Source organism: Protobothrops mucrosquamatus, unplaced genomic scaffold (assembly GCF_001527695.2).
Source record: "Protobothrops mucrosquamatus isolate PMUCROS unplaced genomic scaffold, P.Mucros_1.0 scaffold2697, whole genome shotgun sequence".
In the NCBI taxonomy this organism is placed as follows: Eukaryota; Metazoa; Chordata; class Lepidosauria; order Squamata; family Viperidae; genus Protobothrops; species Protobothrops mucrosquamatus.
Window position 1 is genome coordinate 223,508 of NW_015388743.1, and position 23,447 is coordinate 246,954.

Here is a 23,447-nt window from a genome sequence, read left to right on the forward strand (position 1 = left end):
TTGCATCTCAGTGCAGATCCCTTTGCAACCTTTGATACTCCTTGGTGACTTTGATATTAGGTAAGATTCCATTTTCTGTACAGAGCATTATTTGGTTTAAAAATTCAGAATTTGATAACAGTTTGAAACTCAAAAATACAGCATATGGTTATGAAAAACACGTTGAAACATAGAACACATTTTCAAAATATGTTTTGTATGATATGTGTACACAAATATGTATATTTTGGAAAAAGAAAACCAAAGTTAAAATATTTGCAGGTAGGATCAAATATACAGTATTAACTCATGTGGAAATGGTTTAGAAATAAACCAAATCAAACATGCCTACCCCAATCTTCTCAATTTTTCCAATGTTTTTAAAATGATGCAGTGCTTTCATTTCTTTAAAAAAATCAGCCAAATATGATTCCCTTGGCAATTTTTTTTTACCTACAAATGGGTTGAACTTAGTAGCAATGTAATATTGCTTCTAAACAGTATAACAATTATACACTTCACATTTGATTCTGGGCAGCACTTAGGATTGAGTCAGCTTGGCAGCCCTTTGGTAGTTTTACTATTTACTGATATCTACACATTCTAAACCAAAGTCATCAACTGTTGTGAAACAACTCCCCCTCCCCATAAATACACACTGAGGAAAAGGAGAAAATTACAGAAAACTACAAAACTTTGAGGAGTTCTCACATGAGTTCTTGCAAGATTTGGGTCATCTCCTCAATTCTTGCACTGGATTACCATAAGCTTTTAATATTTATTTAATTATAATAGGATGAAAAAGATTTCTTGGAACTGCCAAAGGTGTAATGGTATCCTTGGATACTGTGCTACCATTCCCATAAGATTAGATGTTTCATATTTAACTCGACACAATCCTCTCCTTAAACGATGATAGAGGATTTACTGGTCTATTCATACTGCAGCATGGATGTGAGAGTTCCTTATGCCATTTCATATCTGCTACAAATGTAATGTGTAAAGTACCTATCACGCCTCTTAGACATGGGCCAAACTGCATAACAGGCTAATTAAGCTCTTTTAAATGGAACTGGCCAAGAACAAAATCTAGGGTCATTAGTTCACCCTACATTTTTCAGGAGTAAAGATTTTCTTTCTTTCTAGTCCCCGAAATAATGGATAAAATCCAATTCTGCCCTTTGATGGCAATGGGGACATTTCTTAGTCTCTTCATTTTTGTGTGTGTTTCAAGGCTTAGCAAAGTTTGGGGAAACAGATTTTAGAGATCAAGCTCTGCAGTTTTTCTGCCAGCTCATTTTTAACATAGTAACTGTTGTAAGAAACAAATAAATTATGAATGAGTACTGCTTGCTCATATTATTCTGTAAGTCAGTCTGAGAGCTTTTTAGGGCTGAAGAATAGGATATCAGCATTTCAACAAATAAATAAAAGAAAGCTCACCTGTATGTATTGGCTGCAGGAACTCTCCATATCTGTACACCAGGAAAATGTTCCTCTGTTCCTACCAGTACACTGATATTAGAGATCCTATAGAAATCATTGCACTGGGTCTGAGTAGGTCCTTGTGATCCACTGGCACCACAGGTGGAAAACACCCAATTATCTGAAAGAGATACATGCAGGTATATCCTCAGTATCAAAGAGGTGGCAGTTAATATCCTCAGCTGCATGACAACAAATGAAGAATCTACACGAGCCTCACTAAAGAAACAAACTTCACATTCAGTTGTTCCAATATGCCATGTGCTCTCATTGGTTAACAAAGAGGTCCCCCTCTCCTACAAAGCACATGCAGGATAGATCTGCTGGTAGGAGCAAACTTGAGGGAACCTTGAGATTTGAAGGAGAAAAAACATTTGTAGAAAGCAAACGAAGATGAGAATAATCCCAAAGGACTGGGTATCTTCAACAGATGTAGAGTAAAAAAAGAAACACTCAAAGAAAAACTGAAGGAAGAGAGAACGGAATAGAGCTATATAACAGACTCAATCCTAAAATAGCTTCAGCCTCTCCATCATCCCTTAATGCTCCCCAGTAAATGTAAATTCTATAGATAACAAATTATTTGCCCCTAATTTATACTGATGGAGAAAAATGATACCATGAAGCAATTAAAACTTAATTGCAATTGCTTTTAGCTATACTAAAATACTTAGCTATACTTCCCCTCCATTGTGACTCGCATTTTAATTTTTTACAGTTTAGCTGAATGCTAAACTGAGAATGTCCTTATCTGAATGCAATAAAAATCTCAGTCTAAGAATGGAATTCTAAAAGTTACAAGTTCTTCTCACTTTTCTGTCTCATGGACTTTATTTTCCATTTCTGGAAACAGATGTGTGGACAAGAAAGTTCCAAGCCTTCACCTTACAATAATCTTTCTAAAAGTGGTTAATTATATAAGTTGTCCAAGAAGGGCAAAATACTAAACATACAGTAGTTCTCACATAATTTTTATTGTGATTTAAGTTCCTGAAGATTTTAGGGCACTCATTTTGTCCATTAATCTTCAATTCTTTTTTTTAAAAAAAAGTGTGGTGTGAAAATTTGATATATCCATTGCTGTAGGCTCTATGGACTGAAAAAGAAGCGTAGTTCTTTTTCAAGCTGTGCATTTCTCATCCTTGATTTTGAAAGTTTTTATCATACCCTTTTATTATGGTTAAAAGAATAGAAAAATCAATAACACTATATATAAACCCTCAATAAAGCACAGTCCAGTCCTACATTCATGTTTTCTGAAAGTAAATTCCACTGAACTCAGTGAGGCTTAATCTGGAAAGAACATGTTAAAGGCCTCCTCAGGTGTTGGGAATCTGCATACTGAGCCCACCGATCATTCTTGGGCTTTGGGGATCTGACATGGAACTCTCCTTACTTGAATACCGCTTTGCCCACAATCAGGAAACCTGCTTTATTGGGGCTCAGATCACAAGGAATGCTGCATTTGCATTCAAATAAATATGAATATAATTCCTTTTCAGAATTTGCAACTGAAATGTGAAGGTCCAAGAGAAAAAGGCCTGTTCTATACAGCGACTCATTATGACATAGCAGTGAAATAATTTTAGTACATTCAAGGAGGACCCAATGGGTCTTAGAAGCTCCTACAATGACAGTACATGTTCTATATATTCTAATTATTACATTCTCTGTGCTTTTTTAAAAACATTGAATCCATTCTTTTGTTCAATGAAACTAAGCTGACCATATTTTGAAGAATCAGAAGCCAAGGTTTCAGACTCTGATGCCATGGGCCAACTGATGTTAATATGGTGACTAATAATTTCTCAAATAAGTGTTAGAGCTGAAGGTGACAATTCATCATATACTTTCTATGTGATAGCCTTATGCTGTGGCAAGATTGCTTATGGCATCAAGCTATAAAGGATGTAATCCTGATTGCATTACTTTCAGTGAGATGTCAAAGGCACTCCTGATGGCCCTAATTTCATAATGCCTCAAGGGAAGGAATGAGAAACCATGTGGAAGAATCCAAGATTTTCATATTAATGGGGTAAAGATTCTGAAGTAAAATGTGAGCTACATTTTCTATTTGAACCTTTCCCTAGCCAACTTAATCTTTTTTAAAAAGTATTGCACCCTCACAGAAATTCATGCTCCTCTGTTTAACTGCAAATCAGAAAAACAGGGATATCCTGCCAGCAATCTTGAAGTCTTAACACTTTTCTGTCCCAGTAGGTTCAGACCAGCTGGAACAGAGCATATGTTAAATAAAATGAGCAAGCAAAAGTTTATACCAGGAATATTAAGAAACAGTTGCATTGTCTCTGGTGAAAAATTAAACATGTTCCCTCAAGTGGTAGCAAGTGACCTTGAAAAAAGATTTTTTTTAAAAAAAGAGAAAAATCATACACCAAGAGAGAAGATTAAACAAGAAAAATTGAACTGTGAAGATTTATCCCCATGTCTCATTAAGAAATAAGGACAGTTTAATTGTTGTTTAATGAGTTTTCTATATCATGAGTTTATCCTTTACATTCCAAGTCTGACATTGCTTAATTCTTTACATTTTTTTCTGACACTGCTAATTGGTGCCTGAACATAAAGTAAGAATGTGCTAAAAGATGCATGACACCATTTCATATTCACAGACTTGTACTCCTAAATATATGTGACCTTCAAGCCTGAAACAACCTGCAACACCTTTTATGTTAACCGTATCATTAGGGCAGCTTATCAGACATAAGAAATATAATGTATACAAAAATTAGGAACTATATCCAATTATTTGTACTAATTATTTCAAACTAGTAGTAGTAATAGTAGTAGTCATTGCTTGATGTAAATAGCAACCACTAAACATCTTGGACCATTGGCAAAAATATTATTTAGATAATTTCGATCTCTTTTGTACTGTTAAAAAAATCACCTGGTAACAATTCCAAAGAAACATTTCTTCTTCTTTTGTTAATTTTATTGAACCCAAGAACCATTTATTGAAAAACAATTCTGGGGAATTTATTGCTTCATAATACTTTTAGTATTCTTTCAAACTGAACTTCCTATTTTTCTTCCATATTCTTGTGTTTAATGTTAGCTTCAGATGTCTACCTTATTCTGAACAGGACCTGTGGCCACAAGGTGTTGGTCAGATGACAGTTTTGTGAGGGAGTCTTATCTATCACTGTCTTCCCCATCATTTCATATTCTACCTTTAAAAAATAATTTTCATAATTGCTTGTGTAGATGTGTATTCAAGTATCTTCAACAGAGGGTCAGGAAGTAATATCCAGCAGGGGCTATGGTATAATTCAAACAATCTAAATTTTCTTTTCCTTTTGAAATGCTAAATAGGATCTCTTGGTAGACAGCAGCTTCTCAGGACTTAAGATGTCCTTACTCTCAGAGATCCTGGGAAGAATATCTGGAGACTTTCCCACATAAAGTATGTATTCTTCTGCCTTGCCTTGTGAAGCATCTCCAAAAATATCCCAATGTGGACAGTGATAAGGCTAAAGAATTAGAGACTTAGTCGGAACAGGGCCAGTCCTACATTGGGCAAAGGAAAACAAATTACCTCAGGAGCCAACAACATCAGTCTTTTATTTAAACTTTCATTTTATATGCTATACTGTAAATTAAAACTTAAATGGGTTACTGTTTCTCTTTTACAATTTTAGAAAGGTATGTGCCCCATCTCCTTATTAAGTTTAACTATTAATATGTATATGAAGTTTATGCCTCAGTCTGAATACAAGTATGAAGGAAAGGCTTATGCCACAGATTGATTTAATTCACTTTCCCTCTACTCAGAAATTTCCATAGCACCCACATTGATCTAAAAGCTTTATTAAATGTAGCATTTGCCTGAAGCTTTAAGCATATCAAATATCCAATGCTCCTTTAAACACAGCCTATGATACTTTGGAGAAGGAAGAGGTCATTTCCAGTAAAAATCAATATGTCTCTTTTGTGTATTATTGATATTTTTTTTCACTCGTTCCTCCAAGAACTAAGGAAAATAAATTTGCAGGGTGTCATGCACAAGCCATTAACACATCATACAGCAGTGGTGGAGAACCTATGGCACGGGTGCCAGAGGCGGCACTCAGAGCCCTCTCTGAGGGCACGCGTGCCGTCGCCCCAGTCCTAGGCCGTCAGCTGGGTTTTATAAAACCTTTTTGCTTTAGGCCTCCACTGCCGTGTGCAAAAAAAAAAAGTTTCAATCAATCAGTCAATTTCAACTTCTTGCAGGGAAAAAAATCTTGCAAAGTTGGAATTGATTGATTGAACTTTTTAGTCTGCCGTTACCACCGTAGCCATGCCCAGCCAATGGGCCACACCCACCCAGCACCCGACGATGCATAAATGGGTTTTGGGTTGCAGTTTGGGCACTCGGTCTCTAAAAGGTTCGCCATCACTGTCATACAGAATGGTTTCTATAGGTTGCTACATGTTATGGCAGTTCGGGGTAATTTGGTTTACAGCACAGATTTTGATCTTCATAGATGAAAGAAGCAGTGGTGAAATGGAACCCCTAGTTCCAGAGACTCTGGTGTAGCATTTTCTATCTGCAGACAACATAATGCTGTTCTGCATAGCATTGGCAAATGAATGTGTTTTCCTTTTGTTCTGTACTGCAGAACAGAGAGATACATCAATTGGATAACCCTGTTATCTGAAGCATGCCTACAGATTTGCAAAATCCAGCTAAATATATAATCAATTGCTCAACTGTTCAGAAGAAATACTGATATAGCAAAAAGGGGTTGTCTTGCAGTTAAGCATAAGTCTGAAAAATCCAGGTGCAAATTAGCCTCCGAGAAAAACACTTCAAGTAAGGATTGTCTACTGTCACCTTTGTTTGGATCTGTTGCCCTTTTTATGGCTTCAGTCATGATTTGTATGTATGATTCTTACTATATAAGATGATAATTTTCATTCATAAGTTTTTAGGACATTCTTCATCCACTGGATAAAACATTTGCATATTATCTCATGACATGTACATGCAAACACAGTATCTCACTACAGGCCTTGGCAGCATGAAAAAAAAAAGACAAATTATTTGGATTATTTGTATCATCTGTTGAACAGAAAGTTGAGTAACTGAATAAAAATGAGCCCAGCATTTCATCAGTTGTTTGCCCCTATAATCAGCCCTGGCAACATGTACATTTTAAGGGGATTAAAGCTGATGCAGTTTGTCACTTAGAAATTGTAGGTTTCAACCAAAGAAATATTGCAGCCAGCTAAGTTATATTCATTCCACCTGTGCAAAGTCCTCATTGTATTGTAGTCTCAGGGCACTTCTAGGTGATGAGCTTTTGTATCATCCAAGTCATCCAATCCACAATTAAAACAATTTCCTGATATTTTAGGATGTAAGAGTCCATTGAAACAAGCATTTTTACTTGCTTTCATATTTACAGCAACTGAAGTATATCACACTTTATCCTTCCTTGTCAATATTGAATACAAAGAAGTCTCATTTTAGGTTCATTGCTATACTTTATCTCACACCAAAACTCATGTTCTTCCTGTTTCTTGCTGAAAACCTTCTCGTATGTCCCCTATAACAGCATACAGTATCTTCTGACATCACAATTTTGTATTCAGTCCCTTTATGTAATGCTGCCAACATGATGGGATAATTAGAACAAATCAAGCATTGCCTCTCATGAAACTGCAAATTATACTACATAAGAGGATCTTGTTATCAACAGAGGGATAGTTTCAAGATCACATAAAGTGATTTTACCACTTTATACTGCATTGGTGAGACTACACTTAGAATACTGCATCCAATTCTGTTTACCACAATACCAACTCCTCCAAAAGTTGAGACCCTAGAAAGACTGCAGAGAAGAGCAACAAAAATAATAAGGGGTCTAGAGGCTAAACTATATGATGAATGACTGAGGGAACTAGGTATATCTAGTCTAAGAAAGAGAGGGATTAGGGGTGATATGATAACATTCTTCCAAAATTTGAGAGACTCCAAAGCATCTGAGGGCAGGACAAGAAATAACGGATGGAAGATTATTAAAGAGAGAAGCAACCTAGAACTAAGGAGAAATTTCCTGGTAGTGACAACAATTACTTAGTGGAATGACTTGCCTTCAGAAGTTGTGAGTGCTCCATTACTGGAGGTTCAAGAAGAACCTGGAATGGTATAGGATCTCCAACCATGGGCAGGAGATTGGACTAGAAGACCTCCAAGGTCCCATCCAACCCTATTATACTATGTTTTTTACTTTCATGAAGTAAGAAAGATCAAGTGCTATTTTTTTTTTTGTTATGGTCCCAATTTTCAGAAATTAGATTTATCCCTTTAACAACATTCCAGAAGACAGTAAAAAATGGAACTCATCTGAAGCACAGTTGGAAGCTAATTACTCACCATTAGTAATTGTTATTGCAATTGTTGTCTTATTATTTTTACTGGATTAGATGATAATGTTTCCATCAAGATTATGAGGATTATGATATTTACAATTTTAATTTACTCTATACCATGGATATTTTAACTCTGTAACTATGTTATTGTTGATGTTTTAACTGTTGGTCTTTCATAAACATCTGGAAATTCCAGATAGTCAGCATTATACAAATGTAATTGATAAATATATGTATTCGTGTATGTATGCAACAGAAAAATACTCTTTCCCATGAAGTGGCTAAAAATAAATGTCTGTTTCAGATAGATGTTAAAATGATTTGTCCCTTGAAGTCAATAGAATAATTTACATTACTTATAGGCTTTAAGAATTAACAGATCTGTATCCTCTATTTCTTAATTCACATGATTTATATTGTATATATCACTAAACATCTGGAAGAAATAGGTCCTGGAATGAAGGGAAGCCCAGGAACATGTTGGTGGTGAAGAGCAGCTGGTTAACAACTCCCCTCTCACCTCAACATATTGCAAAAGCAAGTAGCCAGGGATCAAAGTTACAAGACATTGCAATATACTTGTCAACGCTGCAAATACTGTATATTCTGGAAGTTCTTTGAAGTGTTTCATTAGCCGGAACCATAACATCACTAGCAAAGCAGTCCTCTCTGGAATCTATTCATATACAGTAATTCTCAGATGTCAAAAAGCCACTGCCAGAGACTGAGAGGGATAATGTAAGAGCACAATTATTTGTATTGGAACAAACCAAGTTGCACCCAGCCCAGCTGCCTCCCATATGGCTTACCAGATTCTTTAACAAAAGTAGTAAGCCAAACATTAAAGTGGTGCCTGACCCATATGGTGGTCCACAACAGCCCCCCCCCTACACACACACACACCAGATTGCCTCTCAGCATCAGCACTTCCAGGGAGCTATCAGAGTTAATTTTTAACTGTCTGGCACTCCTGCTCAACATCCACCATGTCTTGCAAAATAGAGCATGCAAAATAGAGTTCTTAAACAACTGTAAGTATTTTAAGATTAATTTTAGAACACTTAATCTGACCCACAGGGAGAAAAAGACATATATTCAGCAGGAGTAGAAAGCAATTTCATTGTTCAAAAATGTGAGCAATGTAAAGAGAACAGCAACAGGCATCTTAACTGTGCTTCATAGGTCTAAGTGCATTAACATAAGTACTTCTGAGCCAACAGTTAATTAAGGAGATTTATTCAAGGAAAGCTTTTATTAAGATTAGAAAACGCATCACATAATTACATATTGCTTGAATCTAATACTACCTGGCAAAAATCAGTCTCCAATAGACTTCCCCCATCACAGGAAAAACATAATATAACTTTGAAACATTATTACTTAGTATGCCTTTCCTTGGTGGCATAAACTTTCCTAGACACTTTTTCCAATACAGTAGTCAGAAAAGATACTAATCTGATCCAACCTCTTCCTATTAAGATTCATACTGGACGATCCTCATAGATATTGGTCTCAACATGAAATGGGACCACCCATAAATAAGGCACCAGATTATACACACAGGAGAATTCCCTGGAAATGCAGGAGGATATGAATTTAACATCATGGCATGACATGACATCATCACAAATGGCAAATCAAGAATTTGTGCTCAGTGAACTTCCAGGGTCTATGTGGAATGTGAGAGTGGTTGAAGGCCAAGGTTGCAGGAAAAGAGAAAAGGAAAGATTGAATGTGTTGAGTCAGATGTGTTCTACTTCGTTTCTACCAGTTCATAATACAGCCATATGCAGATCACGTTGCATGTGAGAAGAACTAAAAAAACTGATGTTGACCTTCTACTGTTGCTTCATAGAGAGCATTCTAACCTATTGCATTTGTGTGTGGTTTGTCAACTGCACAGTAGCAGATAGGAAAGAGCTCCAGAGGGTCATTATCATCACCTAGAGGATTATTGGCTGACCTCTCCCCCCCCCCTTGGATGAACTGTACAGTTCCCGCTGTTTTAGGAAAGCTCAAAACATTCTTAAAGACACATCTCATCCCGGACATTCTTTTTTTGAACTATTACCATCTGGCATATGATACAGGATAATAAAAAGAAAGACAAATAGGCTGAAAAATAGTTTTTATCCCAGAGCTGTAACCATATTAAATACTACTGTATAGTGCAACCTTGAAGTGCAATATTAGGGACAGTGCAACGGTGAATATAATGTGAAGGATGTGTATATATAATGTATGTTTTTACTTGTGGTTTTTATATGTGTGCACTGTGGACAGCACTTAATTTCATCTGTGGGATACACAATGACAATAAAGATTTCTATTCTATTCTATTCTATTCTATTCTATTCTATTCTATTCTATTCTATTCTATTCTATTCTATTCTATTCTATTCTATTCTAAAACTGGGAGAGGGGTAGGAGATGAAGATACTTTAGATGTACCTGTAAAACTCCACCTAACTTTTTTAAAAAATGAACTTACAATATGTAAGAAAAAAAACAACAATTGAGCATATTTTGTTATATCAACACCTTCACATGTAAACCATTTTGGAGAGAGATTTTTGGGGTCAGGGGATTGAGGTTGGGAATAATGTATCATCCCGAATTCTTAGAAGTAATAAATAACTAACTGTAGGTCTATGCCAGTGGCCCCCAACCTTTTGGGCACCAGGGACCAGTTCTGTGGACAGAGGTTTTTCTGCAGACTGGAGGGGACATGGTTCCACATGCTGCCAGCATCCTGCAGATGTGGCTTCACTGGTTTGTGCGGCCCAGTTTCTGGATGCCGTGGCCCAGTGCCAGTCCATGGACCCGAGGTTGGGGACCACTGGTCTATGCGATTAAATTAGTTATTTGTTTTCTATGTGTATTTTCTTAATTCCAATTTTGTTGCTAGAGATGCCACCATAAAGACATGCCATTTAATTCCTGGGGAAAAAAGCATAAACATTGTGTCCCAGACAAATAGCTACACAAAACATATCTCAATAATTTACAAGAGAACCGTCTAACACAGTAAAGAAGGAAACTTTTCATTTGTGTTGTTCCTGCTTAATGGCATCTCTGTGTGCAATGGAGTGGGACCTAGCACATTAACATTTTTATGCAATAAGTTGGAAAGAGGTTAATGGTGGAAGAAAATGTGGAAAATGGCCTTCAAGCTTGCGGTGGATCTGCAGGAAGCTGAAGTGCCTGCATAGATATCTATATCTATATAATATATTGTTACATTGCAATAAATAGTCAAATGGAAAGACTGGGAAGAAGCACAGTAATGAAGAATATAATGGGTCTTTCTGCTCTGTGGAAATTAAATGGTTTTGTTAGTTGAGCAAAAGAAGACCAAAGACAGTGAAGGAAATTGCAGAGAAGTTAAATGAGTCATGCATGTCAACCCTCATTGCCCAGGATATTAGAGACATCCACACCCCAGACCTTGTTTGGTTGGGGGGAGGGGGAAATGTAATCTGAAGAATTTTAATTTGCAAGTTGGGTGGCCATGAACAATGATTAAATAAAGAACTGACCTCTGTTAATTGGAAGCGAGAAAGACCATTTGAGCCGACAAATAGAAAAAGCAAAAGCAAAGAGGCACAGGAGTGAAGGCACAGGAGCATGCCAGTTAAACAGAGGCAGTGAACTGGCTGGTTGTGTTTTTTATTTCTTCATGAACTATATTCTGCTTATCTGCTGAGAAGGCACTCACTGTTTTACACTAATGCCATTTTGATCTGTGCTGTTGAATCAAAGTAGCTGTGCTAATTGCTTTCAAGAGTGTTTTTGCTCTTCCTTTTTCCACTGTGCTGTTGTCTCCTCTAATTCCTCTGTAACTTGGCTCTAGTTTTTCATCCAGCCTCTTCCTCCCTGCCTCCCTCCCTTCCTTTTCTTTCTTACATGTATATAGCTGCCCATCTTATGTTGAACTCTGGACAGCTTCTAGCCAACATCAATAAAAAGAGCATAACATAAATCTGTTAAAATCACAAACACTGAAAATCTGGCACCAATGTTAAACTTCCAACATTCTCATTAAACCCTTTCATCCCCTCACCCTATTCCAGTGTTTGGGAGGAAAATCAAAACTTTTAAGTGCTTTATGAAAGGCTAGGAGGGTAGAGGCCTGCTAAATTTCAAAGAAAAGGATGCTTCACAGGACAGGAGCTTCCTAGATTCCGTAATATGGCAATGTTGAAGGGAAGGACTAGGAGCATGCCCACCCTATCTGATCTGATGGGACGGGTAGCTGTCCTTAGGGAGAGACAATCCCTCGGATAACTTGGCCCTGTTCCTTATAGAGCTTTAAAGGTAACAATTAGACAACAGCCACACCCCTATCCCAGCTGTGGAGTTGCAATTGGGCCACACATGGAACCCAGGAGGGCAGATTTCAGAGAGGAGATTTCAGAGGGCGCCCCCCCCGCCCAAACAAGTTTTAATTACACAGGCCAGGTCAGTATTCTTATCCACAATTAATGAACTGTCAGAAGACAGAATCCATTCTGACATGTTTCTCATTACATTTCTTTTGACAATATGATTTAATGGTTGTTATGCATACTCATAGGAATGTTACTGTAGTTCTTGGGATTATCATTTCATTAAGAGCAAAACCTGCATTCCTGATCCTGGATGAAATGGGAATTACATAGAATCTATACTTCATGTAGTGTTTACAGAAGGCAAACTGTCCGTCAAAGGCAAACTGTCCGTCAAAGAGGTTCTGGAGTAAGATTTGACTTTCCGTGCATTTCTTAATATTGCTATTCCATGCCCATCTTAAATGTTTACCAAAAAAGAATTATTCTCCTTTAACCACCTGGTATTCTTAGGCCAGTTAGCTATTGTATAATCATCATTAGGCAAAGTGATTTTTCATCAGTGTCTCCATGATTTTATCTTCATTTTGTTTCCAGACCACGATCAAGCAGCTATTAGAGTCAGTGTTAGCTAATGTGAATCAGAATAACATTTCCTTCTTATTCTGTCACCATCCAAGGGCAGTCTTAAGAGTTGCAAAATCTGTTAGGCTTTGCATTCCAGTATTTTGGAGGGAAGTCAGCAGTTTGGCAGAGACTGGGAATCAAGGCAATAAAGATGGAGTAGAATCATCAGCACATTTTATGCCTATACAGTTTGTTGCCAACTCAAGATGGATGGGTAGCATTGTAATATGGTCGGGGGGAAAACACTTAGACAGCTGAAGTCACATCTAAGACTAATGCATCTAACACTTCCACCACAAATGCCTTTTGGATTAGAACTGGTCACTGACTGAGTTAACTGCCACTTTATAGAGAAATCCAATTCTGCAGACATCTTTATTGCATTATGCCAACAGTTCAGTTAGCATAATTGCATGCAAAGAGCCAACAAATGTAATTTTATTGTAATTAATATTTGCTCTGCTGTTCCTTTCAGCTCCTTCATCTGATTAACTCATGTGACTCACAGTCTTTCCCAGGAAATGCCATTTGCCATCTGAAAAAGGATCTGATGACTCTGTGGGACCCATTCTGTGGGACCCATTCTGGTGACAGAAGCTGAAAGGGAGGAGTCAATAAGGAGAAAGAAAGAGAAGTAAATAATAATAATAATAATAATAATAATAATAATAGTAGTAGTAGTAGTAGTAGTAGTAGTAGTAGTAGTAGTAGTAGTAGTAGTAGTAGTAGTAGTTGTAATAGAGTTGGAAGGGACCTTGGAGGTCTTTTAGTCCAACCCCCTGCTCAGACAGGAAACCTTATACCATTTCAGACAAATGGTTGTCAGGGCACATTGAAAACACAAGAGGTGGACAAAACTACTAAAACAAATCTCACACATGCTGTCCGAATATTTTTACTTATTTATTGCCTGCCCTTCTGTTCTACTGACTAAAAATGCAGACTCTGACTTGTGAACAAGATTTCTCAAAGCAAAACCTGATAGTTCATTCTGCAAAGTGAACACAATATAATTGTGTGGGAAGAGAAGACCAGTAAGCAGTGGTGGGATTCAAATATGTGAACAACCAGTTCTCTGTGTGGATGCCTGGGCAACAAAAAATTAGCTACCAGTTCTGCCAAAGTGGTGGGAACCAGCTGAATCCCACCACTGCCAGTAAGTCTTTTCTAGATTTCGTCATTTGATATTTTTATATCTATGAGTTATCTCTTTGCAATACCAGCCAGTCCTCTGAAATGCATAATCTATGCAAAATTATGGCTACTCATGGCCCCTTGGGCCATCCTTTCAGAGATTTTTCCTTACCAGATTCCTCAATTCTTTCAACTGACAGAATTTGTAATGTATTGCCTTCGCTGAAAAAGCCAAGGAGGGTAAGCAGGAATTACTTCCTTCTTTTCTTCCCTCTCCACTTCCCTTTCCAGCAGGCAAGTAAGTGGCTGCTTGTGGGTGGGGAAGGAAATAAGGGATTGCAAGACTGCCTGAGAAACTGTCATGGAACATTGAAAATGAAGACCATGTGACCACAGCAGCATTCCAGCAGCATAGTACCAGTAGCAACCAGTAGCATGAAGCAGCCACAGCTTCCTCAAATTTCACTCCCCCCAAATTTTGAACCTATTCCTTAAGTTAGCTCATTTGAGGTACCTTGGTTTAAAAATTGTTGTCCTATGATGCATTGTCTTGCTCAGATAAAGGTCATGACAAGAGTTTTAGTAGTAGACAGACAATGGAGATACAATCTAAATATAAAGGATTAACAATGAAATCTAGCACTTTGATTTGTGACATTTTTCCTTATGTACAATGTTACCATGCTTCAGTTGACATATAAAATGATTATTAAAATCTGGAGTCCAGAAAATGTCAGTAACTTTATTCAAGATCTTGATTTATGGAGGATAAGAGAGCCATGGTTCTCCAAAATAGACAGGAATATTTTGTTCCTTTATTTTAAAATTTAAATGCAGGCTATTCATTTTTTATTTTAAATGTTGTGATTTTTATGGGTTGTTTTAATGAAGAGCAACATTCCTGCCCTTCAGAATATGCTGCAATTTTTTTCTTCATCAATATAAATGCTGAGAATCATTTTTCAGGTCTTCTGCTTCTGCTTCTAATGCCATAATAGTGGCTCTGGGAGAAGAAAGTTGTTAGTGTAAGAGGAGCAAAAGGCCAACTTTTTTAAACATTTATTTTTAAGTCTAAGACAGCTTAAGAGGAATAAAGGCACCTCAAACCAATATCTATACAACAAGAAAAAAAGGAAATTGATTCTTAAGGGTTTGGGGGATTTTAAGTGTCAGAATATCTTTATATCCTTGCTTTATTGGGAAAACAGTCCTGATTCACTGCATCTATGGGCGGCAGGCAAGAAATCAAAGAAAATTCTTCCCAATTTATCTAGAGTTAAATTAGGTGGTAAATGTATCTATTTGACCATTGCCCTACGCCTTCATCTGGTTAAAAAGACTTTATGAAAACTTTACTGTTGGTTGTAAAAAAGTTGCCAAGATTTTGATATCCAGCGCAAATATAACACTAATTATATATAGTGCTAAATATAAAATCATTTCTGGCAATTTCAGTATCTTTGAAGTCACATTCATTCTTCCTTCCCAGAGACCTTTATGACAGTTTGAATGTATTTGGAATAACATTACTTCTAGCAATTTCAGTGCTATATACCTGTATGGAGGATATGGCTGAGAAGAATAAATATGACACAGAATTTGCTAGAAGTAATTGTATTATTGACTAATACATAGCCTGCAGATTGCATGGACAATCTGCAGGCCATTTGGCCCCCTTAGGGAAACTGGTATATTTACACCAGCTGAAACAAGGTTCCAGCTACTCCTGCCACTTTAGCTTGTTTGTGACCAACGTGCCACATGTTGTGCAAACAGCGAAGCTTCTGTTAGAAGCAGATGGAAAAGACTTTCAGATGAGAGAAATCCAAAGTTATCTGCACTCATGAGAATGTATCCTTAAATAATGGTTTAAAGGGGTATTTTTACCTAAAATTAGTGTGGATGTGCCCTAACAGTTAAAAAAATGCAGATATAGAGTATCTTGCAGCTCAATCAAGAGAGGAGAAGACGATATGAAATTATTTATTTATAAGAAGTCATATTAAAGAAGAGCATGAGACACAGTTGATTAAGTAACACATATTAGAGCACAACAAAAATATTTCTGAATAGAAAGTATGATGCAGAAAAGATATGGTTACAAATTCTAGACCTCGTGGATTCAGTTGTAATGTTTTTATCATTTCTCTTAGTATGTTATCCAATTAACAACAACAACAACAACAACAACAAAAATAAATAAATAAATAAATAAATAAACCTCTGGTGGACAACTTATTCCTATATCTATCTGATATCCCCAATGCTCAGTTCCATATAATAAATTGGGAAGAAGCAAATTCTTATACATAGCTTTTTTCATTTCTTTCAATTATCTTTCTCCCAGAATTTACTTATATTAAAATTTCTCCATATGTTATTCCATCTTTAGTAAACATTCTTCAGGGGCACACAGATTCATCTACTTACTCTAGATTTTTTTTTACCAATTTTGTTGGCAAATATGTTGACTCTATTTCCCTGTCAAACACAACTAACTTGGTCGTTGATATATTAATGTTCAGATACACTTCAATACAAAATACAATCTGTCTAACATTTGTTGCAAATCATTCAAGTTCTCAGCCAACAGCACAGCATCACCCGCATATAAAAATAGCATCTGCATACTTTCATCTCCCCAATCGACACATGATACATGCATTCCTTATTATTAGACAACCATGTGTATGTCACACATCCTTCAAATTATTTCCTCTTGCTGTTGAACCATTTGCTAAGAATGTTGTTTATTCTTATGCATGATTTAGTTCCATCATATTGCTCTTATTGCACTCAGCAAGCAAAACATTCCATTATTCAAGTTGATTCACTTAAGCATGCACTTTCTCTGAATCAACAAAGATAAAGTAAATATTTCTTCTCACGTTATACATTTATCAATCAGCTGCTAAAGGGACAAAAAATTGTCTGCACAACCCTCCATCAGGCATCAAAGCACACTGCATTTCATGGATTTTATACATGTACATATTTTGATCAGAATTCTGACAAAGACGTTTTGTTAAACTTCTCTAAAGAAGCTGGAGTGGAAACACATAAACAGGTATTCAAGCATATCAAGAGCTTCATTTACTGTAGAAAAGTGAATGAAGCCATTATGAAAATATTCCAGTGACTATTCTGTAACTAATAAATGCAAGCCCTATTTATAGTGATTCAAGGCTTAAATTATTGTGCTTCTTTCTAGGAAAAATAATGGCCAGGAGGAATAGCTTTTATGTGTCTGCTGTTCTGATAGCAGACAAATCTGGTATCACACTGTCTCTCTGTGACCTTTTGAGAGCTTAAATGAACACCTTTCTATGTGTATCTACCATATCTATAGTGTTTCCATTCAATCTTATTATCTTGACCTTTGAATAGGGGAACAGTAAGAGCTTTCTTCCTATTGTCAGACAGAGATGCAGTATTCACACAAATGATAAACAAGTCACATAGCCTCTCCACATGTAAATCAATCCATATTTTCCCTTTTTTCCATTTATATCTGCAGCCTTACTGTTTTCAATATTCCCACAGTAGCTGTGACTCCTTTTATCATTTTTCTTGTGCACCAAGATTGCACATAGCAATCTTTTTAATTCTGCTCTTTGATTATCATGTGCAAATATCTAGAGTATTTCTTCCAGCATTCTTTCACTTCAATTTCATCCCAAATTATTTTAGTATTTTCCTCAAAGACCCATGAGCAAGTATTTCTAAAAAGGACATTAGTTAACTAGTTTACCTAAATGCCAAAATAGAATAGTCAAAAGACATGTTTATTATGACCTGTGAAAAGCATGACTTCCATGTAATCTACATCCTGGGTCACTGTGATGTGAACATTAGTGAAGGAGAAAGGGCACTCTTCAAAAATTTTCTGGTCAACAGAAGGCTGCTAGACAGGGTATATGTATCACAACTAATCTATATAAATTTAGTGAGCACTGATATTTCTTTTCACTATACAGTTTGGTTGGAGTATATTTAATTGTAACCCCCCCATTCCTTACCATTGTCCTCTTTTCATGGTGTTTTCCTTTTATTACGTCCCCTTGAAGGGCAGTTTGGTGTAGTGATGTAGCTAGTTTGGTGTAATGGTTAAGATATTAGGCTAGAAATTAGGAAGCTATGGGTCTAGTCCCACTTTAGGGACTAGACCCATACCTAGTGAGTCAGCTGGGAGCCTTGGGCCAGTCATTCTCTTGTTTCCCTAGGAAACAAGTAACGTCAAGCTATTTTTAAAATCTTGCCAAGAAAAATGCAGGGATTTGTCCAGGTGGTTGCTATCAATCAGCACTGACTTGAAGGCCCACACATATTTACTTTTCTTAGGATATTTTAATGGCTAGCTCAGCCAGTAGCTATTGGCCAGACCAAACTCCTCCCCATCTCACCAGATGGGACTGTGGATGATCTCCCATTACCATGGGTTCAAGATGGTTATTACAAGTCTGATATTCCCCCATCCAACCCCTACTTTCTACCTGCTATCTTGGAGAGGGAGAGAGGGGCCGGAATATGTTGGTGTTACTTAACATGCAGACATATAGATAGAAGTGACTCAATTGACGTTCTATTTATTTGATTTGTAATGTACCTCATTCCAGAGGTTCTATAAAGTGCTTATATTTAGATAAGATAAGAGCCATGGTGGTGCAATGGTTAGAATGGAGTACTGCAGGCTACTTCTGCTGATTGCTGGCTGCCAGCAGTTTGGCAATTCGATTCTCACTGCCTCAAGATTGACTCAGACTTCCATCTTTCTGAGGTCGGTAAAATGAGGACCCAGATTGTTGGGGGCAATATACTGACTCTGTAAATTGGTTAGAGAGGGCTGTAAAGCACTGCGAAGTGGCATATAAGTCTAAGTGCTATTGCTATTGCTAGATGTCCACAAAGCTCTTAATGGAGATTTTCAGCAAAGACCTTTGTTTAAGAGTAGGAGCTGTGGATTAAGAGTTCAGTTAGGATAGGTACTGGTTAGGATAGGAAACTAAGGGTAGGAATAACTGGAAATTAAGTTATTATTTCTATAAATAGTCTATTCTTCTAGAATAATTTGCCCACAGATATACAGGACCTTGTTCAGCTTCCTTGTGTAGCTTCTGTGAAAAGTTGAAACTATTTGGGGGAAAAATAAATTTGGATCTGCTCCTGTTTGGTAACACCATTATAGTTTGGTTTATGTTAACATTATTTTCTATTTGTTGTATTGTTATTAATTTCTGCTCCTACTGTATCAGTCAGAGGCATTTGGATTGGAATGACACTAAAATGTCAGTAATAAATAAATAGATAAAGTGCATACTCATGTAATGGTGGTTTTGTGGTTCTGTTTTCTGGGTAGCCTGTTGAAATACAGCAACAGTTGCGCCATTGTTTGCTGTAACATGGATTAAAGCTGTGAATTGTGATTATGTTTAAAAAGAAAAACTGCTATTCTCTGTCTATTTTCAAAGTAGATTTACTATATCTGATGAAATTTGTAAATGCCATTTGTAAAGGCTCTAAAGATAGATCTGCTGATTTCTTGAGTAAGAGTGTTTGTCCAGGACTTTCAAAATAAAAAAGACTATCTGAAATGCTGCTTCATGGATCAGTGGCATCAGATCTGGCCAAAAAAGACAATATGGCTTCTTAAGCATTTGCTTGCATTTGCAATATATCTTATGCAGAATGGATATTGTATTCTGTCACATTATACTGCTGCCATAGAACAGCAGGATAGTCTGTGCTTGAAGTGTCATTCTTCCCAGGAGGAATAAAGTAGGCTTGATTTTTTTTCTTCCTAAAGTGCTTTCATTTATTATCATTTATTATGTCAGACTTCAAAAAGGCTGAGAGGAAAAGACATCCAAGCTCCCTAAGACAACCATAAATATCATTTCTTTTCAGAATCAATTTTTACATCTATTTTTAATTTATGGAAAAGGTAACTGTTAGTCAGTTTCTATAAACCTTTTCTATATGGCAGATACAGGCTTTCTCACAAGGTCCCTCAAACATGACCCAAAATGGAGAAGGAAAATAAATGGAGCATAAATATTAAAATATCATACTAAGGTGATCTACTTGTTTTTTCCCCTCTTTTCTTCTTTATTTTTAAAGGCTGGCATATTTCAAGAGTGACCTGTTGGATTCTGTAATTGTAATAGCAAGTCAAAAACATCTTATTTTGATGGTTGCTTTTCTACATCTGAGCATTAGCAGTGTCATGATGGCACAATCAATGTTCTTATGTATATCAGGAGGAACTTCAAAAATACTGTTGTGGCCACCACCTTGACTTTTTATTTTTTTTTATAAAATTTTGCAGACATCTCTCTTAGAGCATAGATCCAAATTGTCGGTGTCACTGGAAGTTCTAAAAATTAGACCTGGTCATAAATGGCTTTTCTAAACATTTCACAAAAAATCTCGAACAATTTCTTAAGGGCAAGAGTCTTGTTTAATGATGATAGCAGCACCACTACTGAAAAAGTCCAGAACTTCTCTCACAATGACTTCTCTTGAAGCTGTGGATGACTGAATAAATTATTGTGTAATAAAAGATGAGAGATTCACCCATACTTCTTGGCCATCTCATAACAAAACAAACACAATAATAGTATAGTCCACTTTAGTGATGAATTCCCTTGCACTGGGGTAGTTCTTTTGAAATGTTCGGTCCTCAAACTGAGTGAAAACTGATATAAAAACTATAGAAGATTTCTCTGTTATCAGTCTGAGTCAATCATTTGACTTCAGACTAAAGAAGGATTGGACAGAAACCTTGAGACTTTAGAGAACCTCTGGGCGGGAAACGGTGACTCTGTCTAGGTATTTCTTCTGTGTGAACTTGCACAGTTGTCAATGTAAATCACAATATAATATCTGCTTTTAGAGTTGTTTATTTGCACTTAGTTTATTTTTATGCTGGAATTTAGGGCATGTTTTATTGTTTGATATTTGTTTACTTTTTTAATTCTTGCAAACTGTTTTAGGAGCTTTTGCTGAAGTGTAACTAGTATATAACTTATAAATAAATAAGTACCTTATCTGTAACTCTTGATGTTATTTTGCTGCTTACTCCTTCTTGTTGCTGACATCTAATTTTATCCTGTGGACAAGTAATTAGGCTGCTCTAGGAAAGTAAATAGATGATTTTGCTGTGCTGGAGAACTTATCTCCTCCTCCATCCCTGCTGTGCCTCTTAGCTTTATTTTCAAACTGAAAGCAGATAGCTCCTGCAGAGCTGTAGCCAAATCAATTTTAGTTTCCAGCAGGAATGCAAGACTGTCACTTTTATGATGAGGGACATGCAACCATCAAGAAACAGCTATCACAAATAAGAGAAAATACCCAATCATGTGTGCTAAATGTGTTCTCAGCAAGCTGATGTAGCTCTGCATTCATGAGGTGCTGGCAACCCATTCATGTTGGCCTGCAAGGTAGTCTCTAGATTAACGGTCTTACTTTGCAAAGAAGAGCATGAATATATTTGAGATAAAACTGGGCTTAGGTTAGTATCCTTGAAGCATATAATACTGTCAGTTTGGATATATTTTGGGCAGAAGGAATGAAAATGTAAAATTGTGAGCCTCTGCTTTGAAAAATTTCTCATATGATTTGTATCTGTGGAGATTCTCAATTATCCAGGCCATGGTTGTCCCAAAATTCTCATATGATTCATATACAAATCGTAAACATTTGTATTCATTTGTACAACTGGAACAGGGATGCATATAAATCTAAAACACGGTCAATTTCATTATTTGCAAGAATAAGTTAAGAATTAGAGAAAGAGACAAGAATGACATAAATGCGGGACAGACCATTTTTGGTACTGTCAAGAGAGGATTGGGATGAAAATAGTCATAGAGGAAGAAAAGGAAAGAAGGATGAAATTTACAATAAATGTAGAATGGCTACAGGCAGAGAAAGTAAACTAGTCCTGTAGAAATTAGATCAACCTCCCTGAAGAGATTATCTCATGCTTTTAATCTTTTTGGCTATCTTTTTGTTGTTGTTGTTGTTGTTGTTGTTGCTATCTTTTTTTGCTACCTTTCTGAACTTTGAATAGGTTGCTTACCCCCAAAGAAATAGCATGATAAATATGCATGTAGGTATGTATATACGTAAGTAAGCAACATCTCTCTTTGATCAAACAACACAGTCTTGGTTTGCAATCTCTACCCCTTTCACATTTTTTTCTTGTGGGTCCTCGATTTTCTCATTTTACTCATACCCTTTTTTTTCCACAGGAGCCATCAGATCTGGGCTGTAAAAAGGCAGACAAATAAAGACTCTTTATTTAGCCACCAGGAACGTAGCCTAAATATGTCGTCCCATCCTCCTTCGTACCAGATCCTGGGAAAAGAGTTTCTCCCAACTGCTTATATGGGAGGGCATTAGGGCATGGGAGGGGGGGAGGGCATTAGGTGACCAAGCAGACAAGAGAACACTTCCTCTGCATCACTTGGTGACAGCCAGTGGCTGCCATTCAGCCCCTGCATCATTGTTATCATTTTCCCCTTCCTGCACCTCCTCTGTTACCTTCTTCACCTCATACAGTATATTCAGGAAGTAGGCAGGAGATTGATATTGCTGGCTTGGCCAGGTATGGAAGAGGGGAAGTTTAGAGGATTGGCTGAGGGACACAAGCAGAGGACTGTCGTTGTGTTCAGAAAAGCACAGGGATGGGTAGAGTAAGAAGTGGGAAGAGGTCTAGTTTAGGGACCTCGGCTTTTCCAAGCCACAGTGCAACTGCTTAGACTATGCTATAATTCTCATAAAGCAGCCTTGCATTTACAAGTGTTATGTCATTCTGAAATATAAAGGGTAAGTGCAAACAGGTTGCCAGGTGCCCAGATTGCAATCACGTGATCAGGGGGCCCTGCAGGGGCTGTAAGTTTGGCACCAATCACAAATGTCTTTGTTCAGCGCCATCATAATTTTGAATGGTCACTGACTAAATGGTTGTTAGCGAGGGCGACCTGTAATTATAAAATATAAAATGTATAAATCAAATATAAATTTTATGTTTGGGTATTTTACGGTTGGATAACAACAAGCATGGACAAGTTGAAAATGTGATTAATAAAGAATACATTAAAAGAGTGAGAAAAATACTTAAGAAAAAATTGAACGGGGGGAAAGCTATCAAAGCTATCAATACCTGGGCCATACATAGCTGGTATCATTAAATGGACACAACTTGAACTGGACGGTTTGAACCAAAAAACTAAAAAGCTAATAGCTATTCATTTTGCATTACATCTCTGTAGTGATACCTGTGCTGCAGTAACAGAGGTTGAGCTTTACCTATCCAGTTTTGGTCACCACGATGTAAAAAAGATGTTGAGACTCTAGAAAGAGTACAGAGAAGAGCAACAAAGATGATTAGGGGACTGGAGGCTAAAACATATAAGGAATGGTTGCTGGAATTGGGTATGTCTAGTTTAATGAAGAGAAGGACGAGGGGGGACATGATAGCAGTGTTCCAATATCTCAGGGGCTGCCACA

At 36.9% G+C, this 23,447-nt stretch overlaps 1 protein-coding gene across 1 annotated transcript in view; it reads right to left on the reverse strand.

Annotated features, from left to right (window-relative positions):
• The window catches only part of ALK (ALK receptor tyrosine kinase), a 155,852-nt gene that overhangs the window by 65,857 nt on the left and 66,548 nt on the right, over positions 1 to 23,447 (reverse strand). The window contains exon 7 of the mRNA XM_029286012.1: positions 1,423 to 1,585. Coding sequence (XP_029141845.1) covers positions 1,423 to 1,585 — 163 coding nt within the window. The remainder of the gene's footprint in view (positions 1 to 1,422; positions 1,586 to 23,447) is intronic.